The sequence below is a fragment of the Phoenix dactylifera genome, chromosome 2 (assembly GCF_051530095.1).
Source record: "Phoenix dactylifera cultivar Ajwa chromosome 2, Ajwa_hap1_PhDact_Kaust_v1.1, whole genome shotgun sequence".
In the NCBI taxonomy this organism is placed as follows: Eukaryota; Viridiplantae; Streptophyta; class Magnoliopsida; order Arecales; family Arecaceae; genus Phoenix; species Phoenix dactylifera.
The window spans coordinates 10,211,393-10,227,061 of NC_143191.1; the positions used below are offsets into that span (position 1 = coordinate 10,211,393).

Here is a 15,669-nt window from a genome sequence, read left to right on the forward strand (position 1 = left end):
ACAAAGGGGTTTGATGGCTGATTAGGATCTGAGAGTCAGTTTTGATATGGCTGATGCAAATGAAGTAATTGATCTCACAAATTTGATGAAACAAAGCTGACATGACCTCATATGGTGAAACATGTGATAGAATATTTGGAGAGAATCCGACAGCAGAATCAGTCAAAGATGCCATCAAATTCCTGTGATCGCAGACTCAAATCATGAAGGGTTTTTTTACAATTCCCTTTTCAAATTGTAAGATATCGTCCTATTTAGATATGGATGAATATAAACATGTTCAATAGTGGGTTCATAGTGGTTCTGCATCCATAAATAGATGTGACTAGAAAATGGAAAAGCCATTCTGAGGTGAATTAAGTTCTAAGTTCTTTTCGCCATCTCTTTCTGAGCTGTTAATTAATTTCTCTTCTATGTTCCTTCTATAATGCTACTCTGACATAGTTGGGTCGATCTTCTTCCTCTACTGGGAGTTTGCTGTGAGCAGTGTTTTGGTATCAAAATGAAAGATATTGCTGACTTAAACTGAAATGTATTTGGGATTGAAAGATTTTCATCAATGTGATGAATTCCGAGTTTGACTCAATAGCAGAAGAGTTCGCATCAGTATTGGTATCATCAGAGAGTCAGCTTCCATCTAAATATTCAGTTCTTTTTTGAACTTTCTTCCCCTACAATTGTGGGAAGCCGCATGCTGCAAGGATTCTTTTTAAACCTGAGATAACACTTAAATCGCTCAGTTATATTTCTTCTTGTTTTTCTAAAGATGAAAAGAAATCTAGATTTTCTAAAATTAAGAGAGACATTCTTTTTTCACATTTCTTGAATTAACTTCTAGAGTTGGTTTTGTTTCTAAAGATTCAAATAAAAATATGATTTATAAAGTTGGAAAGTTTTCTTGTGTAAAAGTGCTTGAAAGTATTCATGTTTCAAATGAAAGATGTGCAAACTCTGATGGTGATCCAGTGTGCAATTATAGTTTTGAAACTTGAGTAACCTGTGGTAGAAATACAATCGTTGTGAAGGGAATTACTAAAAATATAGCTTTAACCAAAGTCATTAAAAAACACATTTTGAAGACAGCTGAATTTTCCACAGCAGCTAACATTGCCCCATGACATGAAAAGATCACAATGGAACATTACTGTCTTGTTTTTTGTTCCATCAGAAATAAAGGGCATCCCAGTGCTTGAGGCTCCAAGTTTTATGTATGCTACCTTATCCTAGTATGAAGAGAGGCTGTTTCTATGTTTCGAACCAATGGAGCAACTTTACCATTGCTCATGCAAGTAAAAAAGATTAGATAATGTGGGATCTCATTCCAATGTCTATTGTTCATTTTATTTTTTGCAACTAGGGTTATTTGACATGAAGAAATTCACAACAGATGAGTTCATATTTGTTCTTTCAAATATGAAGGGAAGAAAATTATACTTGCACCAGGGACATTTGATGAAGATGATACTTGATGAATTTTAGGTATAATGAGAAGACTACTATGCATGAATCATCTTGAAGAATTCTTAGTTCATATGAAGATTCGGATGAAGAGCAACAATACAAATCATCTATGAACTCCACAACAAGTTCTTAACAAGGAGAATCTAATGTAGCATGGACTTGAAGTTCAGCCAAGTCAAACATCCAAAACTTTCTGCAGTTTATATTGAACTAGCAAGCTTTCAGAATTTAGAAGGCCTAACATTTTGCACAGATACTGGACTCCAGTGATCTTGGACTTGTCAGAAAGGACTCTTTGAGTTCTATGGTGATAATTCACTGCCTTTGGCCAACTTCTAATATTTTCTAGTTCAAAAAGTGGCCAAAAACTTCAACTGTAATTTAGTGATGATTTTCATCTGATTTGAATTCTTGTCATATTAGGAATCCTTTAGGCAGGTGCATCTCTGCATTAGTAGTTGTCTAATGTTAGTATGGGTCTATTGTGGTTTTATTTTGTATTGCTTGCAAATAGTTGTGATAGAGGCTTTTTCATTTGATAGTAATGAGATATGTTGTTGCTAAATCTGGATCGAGGTCAGAGCACAGCTCGGACAACCCTGAGGTCGGCTGGAGGCGAGCTAAGCAAGCTGATAGGGGTGTCTGGTACTGGTCTCCTCCGGGGACGGCCTGCAAAAAGTTTGCTTGCTGGAGAGTTTCTGACGGGGGACCCATCGACGAGAGATGGCTGGTCGGTCAAGACCGTGATTGAATGGGCTTGGAAGTATGGCCGAAGCTTCCGAGCTGAAATGATAAGGACGTAGACCATGGTCTGCCGTACCGGTCCGTACCGGCCGGTACGTACCGGTCCGGCCTGAGACCGGTACCGGATCAGCGTGGAATCCGGTACCGGTAGTTTATTGTTGAAGAACCGGTACGGGATCCGTTCGGACCAGTACAGGACCGTTTCATACCGGTCCAGGCCGCCACCGGTACGCCGACCGGTACCGATACGACGGACCTTGGCGTAGACTATTTTCTCTAACTTAGAGTGTTTAGTCTCAGCATTGCGCAGAATCTGACTTGTATAGTAGATTGATTTTAAACATCTTTCTTCCTCTTGTACCAAAACCAAACTCACGGTAGAAGGGGAATCGACTATGTATAGGTAAAGCATTTCTCCAACCTGTGGTTTGATGAGGAGAGGTGACGAGTTGATGTACTTCAATTGATCGAAGGCTTCTTGACACTTCTCAAGCCACTAGAAGTTCTTCGAATGTTTCAGGGCCTTGAAGAACGGGAGATAATGCTCTGCTGATTTGGAGGCGAAGCGCGCCAGCATAGCGACCCAACCTGTTAGGCGTTGAAACTCTTTGATGGTCTTTGGGGGCTACATGTCTTGCACTGCTCAGATCTTCTTCGAGTTTGCCTTGATACCGCGTTGCATCACTATGAACCCTAGAAATTTCTTCAAGTGAACTCCGAAGACGTACTTCGATGGATTGAGCTTCATTCGGTACTTTCTGAGAGTTGCAAAAGTCTCCTCCATGTCGGCTATGGTGCTCCGCCGCTCAGCTTTTCACAAATATGTCGTCCACTTACACCTCCATATTTCGACCGATTTGCTCCTTGAAGATCTTGTTGATGAGGTACGGGTAAGTTGCCTCAGCATTCTTTAAGCCGAAGGACATTACCTTGTAGCAGTAGAGGCCCTTGTCGGTGAGGAAGACGGCCTTCTTGTTTTCAGGCGCCATTTGGATTTGGTTGTACCCAGAGAGAGCATTCATGAAGGCTAGAAATTGATGTCCCAAGGTCGCATCTACGAGCTGATCGATCCTCGGGAGCAGGAAGCTGTTCTTTGGGCAAGCCTTATTCTGGTCGGTGTAGTCAATGCAAACCCGCAATTTTCCATTAGCCTTTTTCTTAAGTACGACATTGGCCAGCCAGTCTGAGTAGCTCATCTCACGAATAAAGCCAACCTCTAAGAGTTTGTCAACTTTCTAGTTGATGACCTGTCTTTCCGCAGCGAAGTTCTTCTTCTGCCGCACAGGCGAAGATATCCGCGTTGGTGCGGAGAAAATGGATTTCTTTGGCTCGATTTTTTTACTTAAGTTGGAGCCGATCTGAACAGTTCTCAGGCTCATCTTTCCGTAAAGGGACCTACACCAACTCCTCGATCAGTTCTCTTCGTTGTTCCTTCAGCTCGTCCCTTGTGTCCAACCCTTCTATTGGTAGGGCTTCTACTGATTTTCTTTTTTTGAGGGTGGCCATGTAGCATTGACGAGCTATCATCCGATCACCTTGGATTTCTCCCGCTCCGCTCCTCGTGGGAAATCACATGAGCAGGTGGTAGGTAGGTACCACGGCTTAAAAAACATTCAAGCCAGGTCGGCCGAATCACGAGGAAGTCTAGCCTCAAAGTGTTACTTTAGGGTTCTTGTTCCACAATGACTGACAGATTGATGATTCCTTCCACGAAGATTGAGTCTTCCGAGAAGCCGACCAGAGGAGTGTTGACCTTTCGAAATTGTTCGGCTGGCAGCCTCATTCTTTGGAAAGCATCATAAACTAACATATCGACCGAGCTTCCATTATCATTAAGTATTCTCATTGCATCATATTTTGCGATAGTAAGAGAAATAACTGCAGCGTCATCATAAGGAGTTTGTACTCTCTCTATGTCGGCATCAGAGAAGGTGATGACGTCTCCTACGCGCTGTCTCTTCATGGCAGCTTTGGCCTTTTGGGGATCTCGGTTGCCTGAGGCACATAGGACTTTGGAAGTTTAGCCAGCAATGGCATTAATGACTCCACCAGTCGGACGGCTGTCGATCGGCTCGGAGGGGGCGGATTAGAGGTCGAAGCGGGCTCTTGGTCCTACTAAGCGTGCACGTACCGGTCGAGTCACCCACGTCGAATGAGTGCCTCGATTTTATCCTTGAGCTGAAAGCACTTGATGTCATGGCCGTTATCCTGATGGAAGCAGCAGTACTTCTTCTGGTTCATCGTGATCGCCGAGGTTCTCATCGGATGCAGAGGGTAGAGGTAGCCTTGGCCCTCAATCTCCATTGGGATCCGAGTCCTCGGTGTGGAGAGTAGAGTGTACTTTTTGAAGTTCTGGAGAGGACTCTTGAGCCGCCGTGAGCCCCTCGTGCCGAGGTGAGGCAACCCTCTGCTCCTGCTCTTCGTGTCCTCTTTTGGCCCCTCAGGGGAGTCTCCTGCTAGCAGACTCGTGATGAAAGGCCATGGCTTCCTCCGCGTTCGCATACTTGTCTGCACGTGCCAGCATTTTGACGAAGTCTGCTGGAAAGTGTTTCTCCAGGGAGAAGAGAAAACACGACGGTTGCAGGCCGGTCTTCATTGCCGCGTACCTTTAGTGGCGCCGCATTGAAGCGGCCGACATAGTCCTTGAGGGACTCTCTTGCTACTTGATGTCGAGCAGCGTGTCCCAACCTCGGCGCCGTCTCCGACTGGAGACCAAGCGTGCTACGAAGAGGCGGTGGAGCTGCTCGAAGGAATGGATAGATCTGGGTAGAAGCCTAGAGAACCAGAACCGAGCTGCCCTATGAAGGTTCACAGAAAACGCCTTGAACAACACGGCGTCGATGGCTCCATGCAACATCATAAGAGCCATGAAGCTCTCCAGGTGATCTAGGAGTTGATGCTGCCATCGTACGACTCCACTTGGAGCATCTTGAACCGAGGTGGGATCGATTCCTTCATGATCCCCTGGGAGAAGGGGGCTCCGAGGAGAAGTTGAGGTCATTGTTCGCCCTCAGAGCCTATTCTTTGAGGGCTTGGATCTGTCGGCCTATTTCCTCGATTCTCCTATCGAGGTCGGCATCCCGCTGGGGTGGAGGTTCCATGAGGCGAACAAGCAAGAGGCTTTGGAAGGATTCCCTGTCGGAATGGGGGCTTGGAGTTCATCGTTTTCCATCCCGATCAGGACTGCTCTGCTAAATATGCCGGCTCTGGCGAGACCGCTCTAAGTCTTGGTGAGAGCAGTGATTGACCAGGTGCATGTGGTGCACCGGTGACTGAGAGTAGTGGCTGGGTTAACCGGACTCTGGTCGGACAGGATCCGACCGCTCTCTGCTTGCTGCAGGCTCTGGACCACCGTGGTTGTCCGACCGCACTCTGCTTGCTGCAGGCCCTGGACCACCGTGGTCATTGCCTATATCTGTTGAATGAGCAGGTTGAACTGCTCATTGCTTACAGGCGCGGCGGGTTGTTCCAGCAGAGTAGGTTCCACCTTTTGGAGGTCGGAGTGTGGCGTTGAGATGTGTGCGATGTATCACGGGCTCCTTGTGACCTCATGCTGGTTATCTCTCCTTTCGATTGATGTTGATGTAGTTGGGGGTGGGCCTTCTTTTTACCGCCAATCTGTTGCCGTTGGATCTGGACTGAGGTCGCAACGTAGCTCGGACGACCTTGAGATTGGCGGGAGGCAAGCTAAGTAGGCTGGTAGGGGTGTCGGGCACTGGTCTCCTCCGGGGACGGCCTGCAAGAAGTCGGCTTGCAGACCCTTGGTACGCCAAAAAATCTCGTACCATATCATACCCACACTATGCTAGTGTGCCACTGGTACGGGGTCCGGTACTGGTACGACGAACCTTGGTTGGGAGTCATGCGGATATGTAAGAGCAAGTAGTATTGTAGATGTAATGGTACCATTATGGCTTTTGCTACTAGTGTCATAAAATAGTTAAAGAGAATGTTATGATAAAATATTTCTTGAATAGATGCTCCATGTCATATATGGAAGGAGTTGTCTTAGAAATGTGGATCTATCATTAGCTATTGACAATATTGAGGTTCAATTTCTGACTGATTAGAATGATGCATCTTTAATCAAAGGGAACGTGAACCATAAAATTGTCATTGGAGAAGGCTTTTTGATGATATGCATCAACATAAGACATAAATTATGACTATGTTATTTCTTTTCTCTTTTTTCTTTTTGTGAGATGTTTTCCTATAATTGGTTTCAATTTCTGATGCAACTATGATAAAATATCTGAAAAGGGTTGATCTTTTGGTATCACATATAAATTTTAAATGTGAAATTATTTTGGTTATGAGTTGTGTTTTGTAATCATTTAAACAAAATTCTCTATACAGATTAAAGGGCTACTTGGTAACTATGATGCTATTCATGTGCGCCGAGGGGATAAGATAAAAACCAGAAAAGACGGACATGGAGTGGTGCGAAGCCTTCATCCACATCTTGACAGAGATACTCGCCCTGAATTTATTCAGCAGAGAATTGCAAAATGGATTCCACCAGGACGCACTCTCTTCATTGCTTCAAATGAGAGAGTACCTGGTTTCTTTTCGCCTCTTTCTGCTAGGTATAACTTCCAAAATACTCAGTTCTCATTTGATACTTTTCAAAACATCAATTCTGTTAAAGGCCAAGAATAGCATAACTTTTCACTGGCTGTCCATTTAAGCTAATTCTTAAAATATTCTTCCATTTCTAAAATAGAGAACATTAGTTTCTAATTACTAAGTTTGTGAGGGAAAATATTTCTACATCCTTAAAAGCTGTTTTCGTTGGATTGCGCAGTTATATCATTTATTGCGTGGAATATGTGTCCTAGCTCTATTTTAAATGTTAGTATCTGCATGGTTGGTTTGAAGGCTCAGTTCCACTGATGCAAAATCAATTATTGCCTTTTTTAATTAGAGGAACTGCACCATTAATCGTGATCGTTATTTAAATACATAGCTTGGCTTAGGATTCTATATTTGTTTTAATGGTGCTAACATTCACTTTTTGAGTATTGAGCACATGTCTACTTCTCACTGAATGCAGCTTGCAAGTTTACTAGTTTGCTATCTCTTCGAAAAGGTCTTGCATGTGATTATACCAGTGTGCAGAGTGTTCACTTGGTATGATCCAATATGTTTGCCTTGTCCGCCCCTCAACAATAGTAGAAACAGATTATCCTCGATCTTTCCGCTGAGTTTGCAATGCAAAGTAGGCCAAAATTAAAATCATCTTTCCCAATCTAGTATGAGGCAGCAGATAGAATTTTATGTATATTGTTGAGAGTTAGTATTAGGAGCACATGATGTTTTCAGAGATTTCATGCCTGCGTCAACACTGTTTCTTTTAATTATTGACCCCAAAAGTTACCTTAAACATGTTAGTAGTTTAATGCAAGGTAACCATCTTTTCTTAGGAAAGCTTCGTGGGGCCGTATGTGCTAAATCCGTAGGTTGGATAGGGGGTAAGAAATAGGGATTATAGTGACGTAACTATTCTTGTATTATTTTATAAATATAAATATAATTTTGAGTTTGGCATGAAGCAATGTTTACACTTCTAATCTTCTACCATAATATTTATATGCCTATTGATTCTGGGGACTGAGGTTAGTTTCTGAGGACCAAAGTAAATGGATATCTCGTGGGCAACCATACTTTTCGCAAATGAAAGGCCTGCACATACAGGGCAGGGATTGGCCCTGAGTTGGCATTTTGCTACTCCTTGGAAGTGGTTGTGTTTGAAGTGCATTATGCATATTTTATTTGTGGCTTGAATATCCAGTACTTTTGGAAGAGCAAAATGCATACAGTGGAATGGATATATGATGCAGCACAAGGTGCAACCGATAAGTATTACGACCAACTAAACCATGCCAAGCGCCGAAGGAGCCAGCGGATTCATGGACGAAAACTATAGTAATTTGTGGGTTGATCCATCCAAAAGAAAAAAATGACTATATATCCTGCTAATATTATCATTTACAGTATGGGAAGCCTCTTCATTGAATACCTTGAAGTTTTTGGTTCTTCACCTAAGGTCATTATAGGACCTTATTCTGAAAAATTGAAAGAAATAATTGGCCACAAGATATTAGATATATTCTCTTTCTCATGGTGGACAGCCACAGTCTCATGATCTCTAAATTAAGCAATTATTAGATATATGTCTTGTTTTAAGAAGCTAATGTCATGGGAGATCTTAAAAGTTTAATGTTAATAGGTTGGAAATTCATATAAAATTATGTGAAGGAGTGATCAGGTTTTAAAAGGATTATGCAAAGGTTTTGCAACTTTCTTCCTGAATATCTATGATGAGGAAAAGGGTCGTTGTTCGTAGAAAGCAGTCAAGGTCAAGTAATGAGAAGAAAATAATTGCTAGGGATCAGAGTGCTAGTATCTGACCTGATGGAACATGCTAAAACATGAGGCATGGTGGGTAATCTTAAACCATTTGTTTGTTGAATATAAGTTTAGCATAAAACGCAAATTAAATGACTTGGAGTCTATGTAAGCTTAGTAGCTTGAATCATGGTTCGCGTACCGGCCCAAACTGGACAGTACAGTTCATATCGTACTATACTGGTTCGGTACTGGTACCCAGTATGGAAGGCGCACTGACATTCGGTATGTTAGAAAGATTCCATACTGTTCCATATCGACAAAGTGCTAGTATGGCATTAGTACGGGGTCTGGTATGGAGATGGCGAACTTTAGCTTGAATTTTCTGCCTAGGATAATGCATTTTCTTTGGAATCTTCCTAGGATCTTGAACCCATGCTAGCTTTCTAAACACTTCCTTCTAGAATTGTTTCTAAAATATGTACTTCCCCACACTTCTAGAATTGTTTAGAATTGTTTCTAAACACTTGCATATTGGAATATTATGACGAAGTTAAGTAAGAACCTCACATACTTTGTGTATCTCTATATTCTTGGAATGTTTTATGCATGACTATATTTTCATGAACATACCTACATGGTCTTAGAGGAGGCTAATAGAGGCGCTTTAAATCAAAGTTAATTAAGCAAGCTAGGTAGGTTATATAAAAGATTTGAAGTTGCATAGCTAAATGAGTGTACTATGTAAAAGTACAACTAGTAGACAATCTTTGACCTAGGATAACATGCTTGAATCTTTCTACAATCTGAAACCTGCACCATCTTCCTATGCGCTTCTTTGTTTTGAAATGTCTGCTTCCCTACAACCACACCTTTACCCACTCTTATTACCTTCTCTTGGTTCTTAAAAATAAGGTCAAAACCATGAATCTGACCACTTTCCCTGATTGAGAATGAACGAATGGGATATTTTGACTTTTGGTATGGGTATTTGGTAGCTTTATCCTCTTTTTCCATTTGCTATTAACTTATTTATCAATTAAAACTGACTAGCTACAAAAACTTATTCTTGTTATTCTTGAGATATTTTCATTTTTTAAATGTACTTTCTAGATTTAATATTTAGATTTATATCTCCAATGCAATTTTAGGGAATGTTTGGTGTCTCAAAAGTTAATTGATGTAAAATGGAACCTGGATCTGAATTAGGATTTCCAAATGATGTAGACTTCTTAAGTTGTCAGTCTACTTCTAGGTAGACAAGTTGAATTCTGATTTTGGTGTTTTGGCACCTCTTCACTCGAATGCTGTCCCAACTATTTGGGGTAGGCTTTACAAATCCTATTCGCTAATGGTCCCTGTTAATAACAACCTCAAGGTTTAAAAGTGTTTTAGATTGTATCTCTTGCGTTTTTTTTGGGTTATTTTGTTCTTGTTTAGTGTTGCTTTTACTTTTAATATTATAGGTTGTTTCTGATTCCAACTTTTCGTAGTTTTACTGCATCCACTTCTAACATTCTTATATCTACTATAGTCATCTTGTTTGGTTCTAATATCCAACACCTAAAACCATACGACGTTGTGAACTTTCCTGTCATCTTATAAAATTTTCTCTATGGTTGCTAAGGAAGGCATTTTATTGATAGCAATGCAGAGGCACCTTTCAACTCCACTTACTGAGTCTAATTTTATTAGATAGCTCATCACCTATTTTTCCTTTATTTCGTAAAATAGATCCAAGACATGAAAATTGATTACACTGTAGTATATCTTGGTCATCAATTTTGTTTGGATCATCAAATTCACTGTAGTGTGTACTGATTTTCAAACTCTTACTTGCAAACATGGTTTGGCAAAAGTTTTGCAGTGTATAAGCTTTTTGAATTTCTTTTGCTATAACATGACTTTAGATTGTTTCTGTCTTGTATAATGGCTTTTTTATGTAATGGCCTAATCCTAGTTGAGAGATGAGTCCTAAAAAAATTCTGAGTAACATTTTAATTAACTATTTAAGGTGGCTAACTCTTTTTCCCCTGAAATTTCCTCCATCCCTTTCCATCTTGTTATTATAGTACCACTTGCTCTGCCATTGCCAGATTTTCATTTTTCAGTTGACATCCTCAGCTAATATTTGTGCTTCACGTTGTCTAACTGTTCTGCAGATATAAGTTGGCATACTCATCAAACTTTAGTTACATTTTGGACCCTGTGATCCAGAACAATTATCAGTTGTTTATGTTAGAAAGATTGATTTTGGTGGGTGCAAAAACCTTTGTTAAGACATTTAAAGAAGATGAGAAGGATCTCAGCCTTACGGATGACCCTAAGAAGAATATTAAGAACTGGCAAATTCCCGTTTATACTATGGATGGTGAGGGAAGCTAGAGTGCATTCAAGGTAGCTTGTATTTCAGCACATGATGGTTTTTTTTTTCCAATGCTTGTTCTACCGTGGAAGAGCAAACATGATATTGCAGAATCTGAATCTGCTCTTAAAGTTCAAATCCATCGAAAGGCCTTCTAACTCAAAGAGTATACTTCACATTGCAAATCAGTAAAGGGTACCCATGGTTGAAATTGTCTGGAAGAAGCTATATAGTTTTTCTCGCCGATGTTCTAAAAAAAAGTTATAGAAAAGCAATTGGAGTGGTTTGTGGCCGATGGGGCTATTATGATTGAATTATCGCATTATAGAGTATGCGAGGCAGATTTGTTTTTTAATGGTGAATTAATGATTGTATTGAAAATGATCATAGCAGTGTGCTTTTGTGCTTACAGAATCAGATTCCTCCCTTTTTGTGATGCATTGGTGAATGTACTATGGTTCTTTCTCAGCAACATATTTGGCATGTCCATTTCATGATGCAGATGCAATAAAATGCTTCTTGAAATCAAGAATTTCTCAACTTAGGTGTCATCTCTCACACCTTGGCTTCATCACTTGTCTAGGAATATCTCAAATGCTACTTGTATGTAAGCAAATTATAGAAGCCTACTCTCTCCAATGGTGCACAGCTGATAAATTTGCCAGTACAGTTATATAGGGCAGGTGATACTTTAGGATGATATATTGGGCTTGACGGAACCAATAAGTTTGCCACTGGGGTGTTTCAGGTCTGAACACAGCCCACCATTAAATCTTGTTGGGTTCAGAATTGGACATTTGCAGCCCAATCAGCCCGGTGCAGTTTTGACTGGGTGTAGGCAAGGATCTCTCAACCATTGGGTTGGGCCAGACTTGAGTGTGTAAAGATTATATTAGAAAATATAAAATAATAAGAGATGTTATGCTCCTCTCGCGAGGTGAGGATGCTTGCTCATGATTTTAGAATTAATAATGAGGCTACTGATTACGATCTATATCATTAAAAATGCCTAAGAGCCAAAAATCACAAGCTATATATTATGTGGAGATAAAAAAATAGTTAAAATATTATAAGACCATGTATATTCGAGGTATTAAAATTCATTATTTTGTAAATTTATAAATATTTCAATATGTCTATATCATAATCAATGAAATAGATTCTCAATCTGAATAATTTTTTTATATATTTATCATACTAGCATGATGAAAACGGTTTATTTTGATATTTATATGATACATAGGTTAGAGGCTGCAAAAATATGTATAGTTTCTAATTATTTTTAGTAGTATAAATCATGATTAGTAGTATTGGTTTTTTAATTTGGATGCTCTATTATTGATTTTGAAATCAAAAGAAGTGATATCCTCTCCAGCAGCAATCCGTCATAAACGATGGCATAGGAATGAATATGAACACAGTGTTAAAAATAATGTTAAGTGATGTAAATAAAGATTGACCATGGTGCATAGTATGGCAAGCTCCAAATCTGGTCGGCCTATCTACCATCCGTTCAGTATGAATCACGAGGAATCCAAAGTTCCATTAGCCGTTAACTGCATCCATTCTAAAAAAATAAAAACTTAAATAACTAATGAGATGGGACAAAGACATGCCTCCCACACCCGTACCATCTCTTGGTGCAATCACCCATGGAGTCAAGGGAGCCGACGTTCATGTGATCGAGGAGACGACAACGTCGCCCGAGCGTTCATGCATATAACCAGCAATTTTTCAATGCAGATGACACAACCAGCTTTTAGGCTAGTAATGTACCAGAGTTTTACCACTAAGGTGGTAGCTCAGTAGAAGCATGGCCTTACTTTCAATCAAGTGGTTTCAAGTTTAAAACGCACGGGCGTCACTTAAATTGTGGAGACCGGATGATCCCTGCTCGGACACGGGGTCTGGAAGGGTGTATCGCGCTGCTGGTGGCCTTGGTGGTGCTAGGTGTGACGTACTCACATGTGGTATTCGTGCCGGAGCCCAGACGGATAACCGAGCTGAGCCCACGGGTGGGGAGAGTATCAGTAAAACCGACCGGGGTACCCAACACACGGTCATTTCTGTCCGCATCGAACATTCTCCTGGCGGGATGGGGGCCGAGTGGAGGCTGCTACGCGGGGGTGGACTTGTTCTTTCCTCCTCCCTCCCTTTTTTATGTACAAAAAAAAAAAAAAATACCATAGTTTTCTATTCTATTTATGTGTATCATAAACTTGATATTGATTTCCAACCCACTTATACCGCTTACCATCATTACCTGTCTTACAATCTTTTAGCTATGATATTATTGCCATGATCATCATCCCTTTTCTTTACACCGCAGTTGCTGCTGGTGGATGTGCTTGGACTTTTATTATTACCACTAGCATTAGCTGAAAATTTTTGAATTGAATAAAGTGTTACGAGAAGCTTACGAGCTCGGATCCTTGTAGACGCTGATTTAAGACCTAAATTTTCAACTCATGGAATCGGAAATATCGTGATTCAACGAGGCCAGATCACAATGAAGATGCGGAAGGCCTCCTCAGATAATAAGGACATCACGGGTGTGATTGGCCAGAAGAGAAGCCTTGCCTCCAAATATTTATGTATCTTGCTAAGCTTCCTATTTTCTTAGACACACCTCAATTTCCGGTGCACTGAACAAAAACTGTTGGGACAGACTTTTTTAGAAGGGCGCGCGCGAGAGGGGGAGAAAACCACCAACAGCTCTGGAATGTTGTCGACTCCAGCCGTCGCCACCTCATCCCTTTCGCCTACAAACCCCCTCCGCATCCTGTTTCCACCCTTCCCCTCTTCCTCAAAATGTTCGCCTCCGGCCCTCGGCCGCCAGCTCCACACCATGCTCCTAAAGGCCGGTCTTTTCTTCGCAGATGCTGTGAGGATCCGTGCGGGCGTGTGTTTAGTTCCACATCGGTTATTCGTTGGGTAGATCTTGGGTACTTATACAGGATCAAGAAACCCAAATAATACCTTCCGGCTAGCCATTTTGGATGAGATCTTGGGTTGTTACAAATGGTATCAGAACGGATCCGGCCCATAACCTATGTGGACTAGATGACACTGCAGCACGGATCCATTGGGGTTGACTACGGGCCAATCGTAGTGTTTGTGATTAGATTTGAATAGATTTGAACCCTTAGCCTGACAAGGATGTCTGGGCTTGAATGGGGGGAGTATGTGAGGATCCGTGCGGGCATGTGTTTAGTCCCACATCGGTTATTCGTTAGGTAGATCTTGGATACTTATACAGAATCAAGGAATCCAAATAATATTTTTCGGCTAGCCATTTTGGATGAGGTATTGGGTTTTTAGTCCTCCATGCTACCTCCTCTTGACAAAATTACCCATAGAAATGCCGTGATCCACAATCCCTACACGGGCTCAAAACGGGCTTTTGGACAAAGCTTTGGAAGAAAAGTCGATGCCAGCAGCTGACCGAGTCGGAGGAGAACTGGGCGTTGGACACTCGCCAACTTGGACGCCAGCCAAGCGTGCACACGTGGCCATGGGATCAGGCACATAGCCGTTCGACCGTTAGTAGCACTTCTAGCAAAAATAGGAAACCGAATAAAACAGGAATCCTCTTTTTATTCGGAAGTCCTCCTCTCTCTCTCTCTCTTCCTCTCCCTCTCTTATTATATACCGCTCTTCTTTCCTCGGCCAGACCTGCTGTGTTAACGCAACTAGCCTCCGGTCGTCGTCTTGCCTCTCTTCTCTTCTAAAGAATCCCTTCAGCTCACGCCTCTTTCATATATAGATTCTAGCAATGGAAACTGGAATTTCCTCTGAATATGACCAACCTCCATACACTGCTGGCGTTAGGTTTACTCCCGAGGACGAGGAGCTCATACAATACTATCTACTAGTCAAGATTAATGGGCGAAAACTTCCATGTGATCTCATCAAAGAAGAAAACGTATATGCCTACAATCCAGAAGAGCTCGCAGGTAACGTTCTCTTATCTTTTATGTTTTATTAGTTGCAGCAACCATGCTGAATTGCCCATAAGTAAAGCTCAGATCAGATTGCAACACGTTTCTCCTACATGATGTCTTCTTGAGTTTAGAAGAATATAATTCTTTTTGTTTTTTTAATTAAGATTTTTTTTTTCTTTTTTGTTCAAGACGGGGATCGAGGAAGCACCTGCTATTATATTGTTTTAGAAAAGAACAGGGTTATTTAAATAACTTGTCGAGATTGCAACCATCCTGTTATTTCCGATGATGCTTTATCAGCTGAGCTAATGCATGCATCAGGATGTCACCTCCTGCTACTCTCGCCCAAGCCCCACATTATGATTATCTAAGAACAAATACTTGAAGATGACTAAAACCCATAATCTTCGCTTGTTAGGAAAAAGGGTGTGAAACACTTCCTTGAACTTCATGGGAAAACTAATCCAGATGAAAAAAAAGTTAGTGTTCAGAGTGGGAAAAATTTATATCGCAACTCATTGAAAAATTTATTGATCGCATCCATGAAAACTGGTACGTACTTAGATTAATATGATTATGTGTTTTAGCTATAATAAAAAATAATGCTAAGGAAATATTTAGATCCAGTTGAGATCTAATCATAATCTTCTCCTTGATGTATTTTGTTCAGAAAATTAAGGAAAAAAATTCCTGCCATATATGATGAGCCGCATCCTACTTATTTACACATTATTATTGATACAGAAACATTGAACTTTGCAGAAAGATATGATGAGCAGTTCGGAGGCAATTGGTACTTCCTTACTC

General features: G+C 41.0%; 1 protein-coding gene across 3 annotated transcripts in view; it reads left to right on the forward strand.

The window, feature by feature from the left end:
- Positions 1-11,458, forward strand: part of LOC103715825 (uncharacterized) — a 29,628-nt gene extending 18,170 nt beyond the window's left edge. For all 3 annotated transcript variants that reach the window (XM_039119363.2, XM_039119362.2, XM_039119361.2), the window contains 2 exons: positions 6,562-6,791; positions 10,716-11,458. In XM_039119363.2, coding sequence (XP_038975291.1) covers positions 6,562-6,791; positions 10,716-10,938 — 453 coding nt within the window. In that variant the 3' untranslated portion in view covers positions 10,939-11,458. The remainder of the gene's footprint in view (positions 1-6,561; positions 6,792-10,715) is intronic.
- Positions 11,459-15,669: the final 4,211 nt, after the last annotated feature.